The following is an 8740-nucleotide window of genomic DNA, read 5'->3' as shown; positions in this document are numbered from 1 at the left end:
CATCTTTCTCAATGTTCTCCATTAATTTTCTATTCCATGGGATAAGATTTTCCTATTTGTCCTCAGACCCTTGGCCTTTATACTGTTTTACTTTGCTCCACTTAACATAATCTTTTCTAGGACAAGTCTTTCTGAGTTTGTACACATCTTCCTCCCCTTCCTTGGTGTTTCTCCAGCACTATTATTTGTGTGGGGCATGTTTTGACCTTTGACACTGGGATCTTAGCATTTTCTGCTCTCAAAAAATTATTGAACTGAGAAATAAACAATGCCCTACTTCCTCTGATGATAGAGTCAAGAAATGCTTTTGGAGTCCTTATCCTCATATCATAGGACTTTCATCCATATGATCTTCATATACCCCACTGGGGTGAGACTTGTAGATTAGCACACAGCAAGTGAACGTCAAGAAATTTCTTAGTTTAAGTTTTGTTCTGCTTCCTTCCATTAACATCCAATTTGACATTTTTATTTTATCTTTTCTACTTGTTGTTCTATAGATTTTTTAAAAATATTCTTTCAATTCATAGGATATGGCAGGACTTATCACTGATCCACTTCCCATGTGTCCATCTTCAATAAAAATCTCATTTTTCCACCTTCTTTTACAGTTGTGCATTTTGCTTTGTTGACTCTCCCATCAGATTTTGAGTTATCTGATCTCACTGGCAAGTCAGAACACCATTTTATTCATTTGCAGAGAGACATAAAAATACCCAGAATTGGCATCCCTCCTCCTGAACTGGCCTGGCTACATCTCATATATCTGGCCCCTTGACTTACATTTTTCTAGAATTTAGGCTGAACAACAATTTCCTAAGCAAGTCAGATTATGGTACAATGAAGTGAAGTAAGCATTCTTTGGCCACAGCCCAGGCCTAGAGTTGTACCCTACTCACTCTGATAGGGCTTTGCCAGCACCCAGCACATGATGTGAAAGAAGAAACCCTTAAGTGTTTACTTAAATGGGTCTGTTTTAATTTCCAAGTTCCTAGTAAAATTTTCCCAGCAGATGTGTGGGTTGCTTATTCTCAACTTTGCTTAATTTCTCCCACTACATTTGGTAGCTTTCACCCCAGGGGCCTTTTCTGGCTCTGGATTCTTTCCTCATCATCCTTCAATGATTTATCCCAAGTTTATCAAATGTATGAACTTCTGGCTTCAATATTTAGTAATGTCAATGATCTCCAGTTCTTAACAATCTTCCTATTTGCCTTTACATTTAACCATTGCCAGCTCTCCTCATTCTTGCTTCTCTTCTTTCACTGTTCTCTGTAGACCCCTCTCTGCCTTCCATCTGGATGAAAATCCTGGGGATAAAAAGTGTGGTCTCAAGTTTCAGGGTATAATAGAAACCTTATCTCCCATTTCTCTGGTTTCCAAAGGCACTCACCCAATCAGCAACTTGGAGCACCATACGGAACTGCAGTGGATTCCTGTGCTGCCCATTGTACTCTATTCCTGGCTCCCTGCTCCATCCAGCTTCTAATACAACTTAGCATAGAGATGTTGCATTTAATTTGAGGGTCTTGTACTTCAGCCTCCTCAACTTGATCAGAAGCCAATGGACTTGAGCATGATGGTTTTGGTCTTAGTAACCATTAGGAAAACTCAAGTTCCACGGATTTTCCTTCTATACTGGATGTAGAACAAGGTTGAGGACATTTTCCAGTACTCCTGATATGAGATCACATGGGCAAAATACCCCCTTTGAATCCTGTTAGAACTTCTGAGCATTATTACACTTGTCATATGTTCCATTGCACACAGCTACTTTTGTTGCTCACCTCCCTTCTCTGCCCCTCACAGATGGCTCTTTCCCGTAGTACAGGACTTACTCATCTTTACATTGCCCACAAGAAGTGAATAAAATGTCTGTCTAAGGAATCTCATAAAATCCTCAGTGGGACAAAGTTTGAGAGGGAGAAGACTCTTTGAGGAGTTACAAAGAACCACTAGGGCATGTCACAAGCAGTAAGAGAGGAATCAAGTTTGGTTCCAACAAGTGGATTTTATTCTTGCAATACACACTCAACTTAACATTCCTAATAACAGCAAGTCACAAATACATTGAAGATTCACTCCCTTATTCACCTAGAGTCCAATCCCCATGGACTTACTCAATGCAACATCTCTTAGCCAAGAAGTCAGTCAACAAGACCGAGGGGATTCTCCTCAGCCTTAGCTTCTCTCAGCTCCTCAGATGCCTTTGGCTGGCCTTGGGTGTCTGATAAGCCAGGGGCTGGGTGGCAGTCGTCGCTACGGGAAAGGTGGTCAGCCATCTGGTCTCAGTGACAATGGTCAATCAGCAATAAGTGACAGAGTGGACAGCAGCCAGGGCAGTCAAGAGCCAGAGCGACATGGAGTCCTCTGGTCACGGTGCTGCTGACAGTTTGCTCTGAAAGTCCAGGGGTTTAAATAGTGATTTTCAGCCCAGTCGTGCTCTGGTCTTCATTGATAAAGACCAGAACATGAGTAGACTAGGAGCCACTGCTCAAATCATAGATAAAGGTTCATATCAGCATTGTTCAGGAGTATCATCCTGCCACAGAGCAAGTTTGTCACCAGGCGCCTTTTATGATTTTAGTTTTACAAATCCAGGCAAATACCAAATACAGTTTATTATTACTACATAACCACAACTATAACAATTTCTATTATTTCCTTGTCTCATTACAGAGCAGCAAAAGGACTTTCTATAACTCAGAGGTTTGAAAATCTGCTCTGAAGTTCTCACAGTATGGTATGCATTATTTTATGAAATAGTATCGAAAGGTGGATCTAGCCAGTCCGAGGACATAAAAATGTTGTAAAAGCAGTACTTGTGAAAAGTAAACAGCCACACTGACTTGCTTATCCTCAACTATCTTTTTCTGTCTTGATTTTCCTCAAGTTCTTAGTTTAATTTATTCCTCTTAGAGAAACTTTTCTAATTAGGAGAGGAGGAGTATGAGATAGAAATTGTTACAGGGAGAGATGTGGCCTTCTGGAGAATATGTATGTTTTTTGAAAAATATTAAAATACAGACTTACATTTTCTGACCAGACTTCTGTTTGCCTTGGGGGAGGATTAGAATTGCCACAGTGGGAATATAAAGAGAAAGATCAAAATTTGGTCTTGGACTTTAAGGGTAGGACTTCTGCATCTTGAGAAAAGCATGAGCTTTGAGATCCGCACTCTGTGGACTGAGAATTTCTTTAGCACCCATCAAGAGCTATCCTGGTGGACAAGACCTAATGAACATTAGGGTTTGAGAGAAATCAGTGAATGGCTTAGGGTGGATGGAACGTGTGAAAGAGAAGGGAAAATAGAGGGGAGGCAGGCAATGAGACGTGTATCCTGAGAACTCTTCTTTGGGGTAATGGCCAGAGAAAGGAATCAGGGTGCAGATGCTGACACCAGTAGGCAGATGGAGGGCCTGTTGAACCTCAGCTATCACCAGTACAGGGCACAGACCTGACCATGGCTCTGCAGCACAGGGCTAGCCCCTAGGAGGAGGATGCAGAACAAGAACAGCAAAAAGAAGAAGGCATCTCTGGTCAGGAAAGTCATTCACTCTCTGAACCCATATATTGTGTCATAGCTTTTTAAGATAAATAGCATTTTTATTTCATGGCTGAAGAAGCTGAGGCTCCTGAAGCTTAGGGTGATTTACCCAAGTTCATCTGGGAGTTAGACTCAGGGCTCATTCAGTGTTCAACTTCAGTTCAATCCAGGAACTGAACATCAGTTTCTCTGCTCCTTAAGGTTTTAAGGGTTTTTTTTTTTTCTTTTTCTTTTTCTGGTTTCTACTTTTTCATGTCTCATTTAATTTCAAAACATGCCTGTAATTCTTCCAAGGTGAAACAAATAAAATGCAGTGGTTTGGCCCTATAATGTAATAACTTAATCACCTTTTAATAAAAACATCATGATAATCCCAAATGCAAAATTCCATACAGTAGGAAATTGGATATTGGGGAAATTCCTGATAAATTCTCCCAGTTGATTTTATGAATCATTAATTTGGAGTTTGTTGGATTTACATTTTAGCCTCCAAACTCACAAGATTATAAAGACAGAATATTTCAAATTCATCACACTTTGTTCATTTTTAATTTTTCTTATTTTTGTGTGGTCAGAGTATATGATAAAACTTTTCTCTCCAACCTTTATTTTCCTTGTTAATTAACAACAACAAAAATGTATGATCTATGAGAAACTTCCTTTCTTTCTTTCTTTTTGTGGGTGGACAGTACCAGGAATTGAACCTGAAGGTGCTTAACTACTGAGCCACATCCTCTTTTATTTTTTATTTTGAAACAGTCTTGCTAAGTTGCTGAGGCTGGCTTTGAAATCGTGATCCTCCTGTCTCAGTTTCCTGAGTTGCTGGGATTGCAGGCATGTGCCAATGCACTCAGCAAAGCTTCACTACTTAATCAAGATTTTCATCATAATTTAAGTCCCCTAATTTTTCTTGAAAGTTAAAAAGTGATGCATTTATAGATTTCCAGTTTTCCTTCCACATATAAGGAGTTTGGAAGTCACTATTCAGTCCTAACAACATGTAAAAAGCTGAGCTGACTGAAAAATCAAGACATCTTCTTAAATATGGGAGACAGGGACAGACACTGGGCAAACCGTTGCCTCCAAGATGGGAGTGACAGACAGGCAAATTCAGGGAGTCATGGCTAGCTGGAGCAGAGACTCACACAGGTGGAAACCACTGTAGGAACTGGGGCTGGGGTAGGAAAACCTGAACGTTCTGATAAGTTGCTGGAGGGTCAGTGTGGACAAGTGTCGGTTAAAAACATTAGGAGGATCTGGTCACAGAGTGTCCCTGCAATATTCTGAGACTTAGCTCCAGGAGGGTGCCCAGGTTCTCATGGTTAAGTGTCACAGAAATCCCCTTGTACTTTGGCAGAAGCAGCAGACGAGGAGACATATGAAACTTTCCAGAACACTCTGTTATTAACAAAGTCCACCCTCAGGAGAAACTAGTAAACCAGAGCCCAAGTGACCTGGGGGAAGGAGAACCCAATTCCAGGCCCCTCTCATCATCCTGAGAAAACTGAGAAGCATTCGTGAAACACCCTCCAGAGATCTGGGCTCACTCAACCCTGAGACCAACTCACAGGGCGGTAGAGCACCTCCCCTGCCCACGCTTACCATCACACTGCTCAGGACCTGTGAGAACAACACTATGATCGTTGTTTGGCTATGGAGAAGGAATTACAAAACCTACTAAAGGACAAAAGGAAAAATCGGGAGAGAGAGAGCAAGAATCAGAATCACCAACATGAAAATGACATGGAAATTGTCAAAGTACAAATTTAAAAGAACTATGTTGAATTGGTGGATGGCCACCATGGATAAAGTAGATACTCAAAAATAGATTGGCAGTGTAACCAGAGAGTCAAACCCTAAGATAGAACTGAAAAGAAATGCTAGAAACCGAAAAACACTAACAGAAATGAAGGCTGCTCTGGGCTTCTTAGTAGACAGGACGTCACTGAGGAAAGAATCTCTGAGCTTAAGGATGTAATAACAAAAACTTCAAAAACTGAATAACAAGGCAAGACTGAAACAAAACAAAATACCAGAGTATCCAAGGGTTGTGGGACAACTACGGAAGATCTTATCACATCTGTGATAGGAATAAAAGGAAAACAAAAAAAACTGAAGAAATATTGGAAACAAATAATGACTGAAAATCTTCATAAATTAATGTCAGACACCAACTCCTAGAGCCAGGAAGCTTAGAGAACACCAAGCAGGATAACTGCCCCCCAAAATCCCTACACCATGTTTTTAATGGTGTGTATATTTTTTATTAGGCGCATGGCATTTTTTACTTAAAATCTTTTCAACTGGTAAGGAGTTTATTGAGATACAACTGTGATGTAACTCAAGGAACATCTGTATAATGGATGTGCTAAGAAAGGAGAGGAAATAGGATCCTAAAGCCATAAAAGGCATAAAAAGTTTGGAAGACAAAAATGGGAACAAGGAACAAGAGCAACAAGAAGACAGTAAAACATGGTAGGTAGTAATCCGATTATATCAAAATCACTTTGAATACCAATGGTTTAAATGTACCAATGAAAAGACAGATGATCAGATCAAAAAGAAGGGCCAACTATATTGTCCACAAGAAACCACTTTAAATGTGTAGACACAGATTAGAAGTAAATGGATGAAGGGCTGGGGGTGTACCTTGCCTGGCATGGGTAAGGTCCTGGGTTCAACCTCCAGCACCAAATAAGTATGTACCATACTAAAGAAAAGAAAGCAAAATTAGCTATGTTTTTTTTTTTTGCCAGTTATATATTTATAGAAAGATAGTCTCTGGCTTTAAATAGATATGTACATACAGATACGAACAAACTTAAAAAAAATACAAACCCTTGGATCACAAGAGGGCTTCTAGGAACCCTCTTATTCTTTTCCCTCACCCAAAGGCAGAGGGCATGAGTCTGCTTCTTAAAAATTATTAATTTTGGCCATCCTTGCAGCAATAAGCCTGAAGTTGGGTGATTTTCCCACAAGGTGAAAGTCAAAGGAAAAGTTCAGTTTACACTCTTTGAACTCTATGCATCTTCAAAATTAGGGCTACATGCTTTCTTGTTCTGTCTTAACTAGTATATCAGAGTAAAGGAGGGGGTTTCCCCCTGAAATGGGTCAAGAAATAAGATAGACTCAGTTTAAAAAGCAGGGGTGGGGTAATATCATCTGCTATAAAAGCAAATGACAAGACAAAGGCATACATACCCCAGGGAAATACCCAGTTCCCATACCTCAAAGGGATACATTGTCCAGCCTAGGTCCAAGCCTTAGGTTCTTTGCTCTAACCACCCCCTATTTCTTTGGTATTGTCAGAAGACAAGATTCAGTTCCTGGGTGCTGGGGGAGGAAGGCGAATGGTTCAGGGGCTTCCTATGAGTACTGAGTGAACAATTTAAACTTAAAATTTTCCCTTTTTAAAATATTTAAAAATAATCAAATCAAACTCCATCCTGTGCTGTACACAGTCCTTTTGACTCCCTGACATTGATTTGAGGAAAAAAGAGAAGGGGCTTCAACGTTGGAAGGGCCTCCTCACTTTCTTCCGCCGCTTGGGTTTGGCTTCTCCCTTGGGTACTGTGCTGTTGGGCTTGGAGGCTGCAATGGCCCCAGGACCAGGCTGAGGAGCTGCGAAGAAGTTCCCATTGGACATCTGGCCAGGGGGTACTTGAAAGATCCGATTCAAGAAATCCTGAAGGTCAGCGGGAGGGGCATCTGGGGTGGCTCTCTGGCGACCACTGGTGCCTGGGATCCGAGAACCAAATGAGATGTGATAGGGAACTCTGTGGGTATCTGGGGAGATTCCGACACGCTGGCATCCAGCCCACTCTGTGATGTCATACACCTTTCCATCCATCAGTGCAAAGTAGGTAATCTTGAGGCCCAACATGCTTGATTCTGCCCAAAAGTCTCCTTCTTCAGCAGGGTGCAGCCTATTACATTCAGCACAATATCTGGCACTTTTAGGTTCCCGGTCCATTTCAAACCTCCTGTGCTTTCCTTGGCATCGGCTACACATCATAGTATTCATCGCCTCCTTGAGGTCATCTTGCAGCTTGGACAGAAACTCATTCACAGACCGGCTCAACTCATTTTCTGCCATCCATTTCATCTCATATTCCTTCCGCCTTTCAGGTTTGCTGACAATGTCCCAAGCTGCCTGCAAAACCTTGAAGGCCTCTTCAGCCTGGGGATGTTGATTTTTATCGGGATGAACCATCACCGCCAGCTGCCTATAGGCCTTCTTCAGTTCAATATCTGATGCTGTGGTTTCAACCCCAAGCACATGGAAAGGGTTTAACTCATCCTCAGGAACCCCAGTCATACTCAAGAGTCGAGCCACTTCCTCTTCAGGATGGCAATAGCGTCCACTAGCTACGGGTGCATTCCCCTGTCTATTAGTCCTCTGCTTGCCCCAAGGCAACTCTAGCCAACCCCAGCTATTCTTACCAGCTGCTGCCATGGCCTGCTATCTCTCAGCACAGTCAAGCAATGCTGCAAAGCTGGAGAATCTAGCCAAGAGAAGAGCCAGGTGGCCTTATCCCTCCAGCCTAAATGGTTACCCAGTCCCACCAGAAACTGCCAGCCCAACTGCAGACAGCCCAAAAAGAGGGCCAGAGCCAGGAGCAGCAAAGCACCCACTAACCTAAGAAAACGGGTTAACAGTCCAACCCCATAGTAAAGCCCTTGGCTTAGAAAATGGAACATCATCTGGGCCCAGCCCCCCACCCTCCCTGCCCAGACTCCCACCCAAACTCGAAAAAGGTCCAGATCACTGCCTTTCAGCTACCTGCATGCATAGATGAGATGGCCACAAGTTTCCACATATTCTCCCACCAATACCAGAAGTTCAATCAGCCACCAGAAGCCTGCCTGTCCAAGTTGACATAGTTCCTCTGCTCCCCACAATCCCAGGCCTCTGCGCTTATCTGCCTGACTTCATTTCCTGCCCAATTGATGTCGACCAGCAGACTTGGGATCTCTACGGTCAAAATTAGCTATGTTAATGCCAGATATAACAGACTTTAAAGCAAGAAAAGTTATCAAGGATAAAGAAGAGCATTACATAATAATAAGGGGGTCAGTTCCCCAAGAACACACACGATCCTTAATGAATATGCCCTTAACAACAGAGGATCAAACTATGTGAGGCAAAAACTAATAAAATTATAAGTAGAAATAGATGTGTCCACAATC

The 8740-nt window shown here is 42.0% G+C and overlaps 1 protein-coding gene across 1 annotated transcript; it reads right to left on the bottom strand.

Moving 5' to 3' along the window:
- Positions 1 to 6351: 6351 nt before the first annotated feature.
- Positions 6352 to 8006, bottom strand: LOC124989223 (dnaJ homolog subfamily C member 14-like). Its single transcript, XM_047559175.1, has one exon. The coding sequence runs from the start codon at positions 8004 to 8006 to the stop codon at positions 7059 to 7061; it is 948 nt and encodes a 315-aa protein (XP_047415131.1). The 3' UTR covers positions 6352 to 7058.
- Positions 8007 to 8740: the final 734 nt, after the last annotated feature.

This window comes from Sciurus carolinensis, chromosome 7, assembly GCF_902686445.1.
Source record: "Sciurus carolinensis chromosome 7, mSciCar1.2, whole genome shotgun sequence".
In the NCBI taxonomy this organism is placed as follows: domain Eukaryota; kingdom Metazoa; phylum Chordata; class Mammalia; order Rodentia; family Sciuridae; genus Sciurus; species Sciurus carolinensis.
This window is presented reverse-complemented; position numbering and strand designations above follow the sequence as displayed.

Coding starts and splice junctions, on each gene's coding strand:
- LOC124989223 (XM_047559175.1), bottom strand. CDS start 8,006: ATGGCAGCAGCTGGTAAGAATAGCTGGGGTTGGCTAGAGTTGCCTTGG.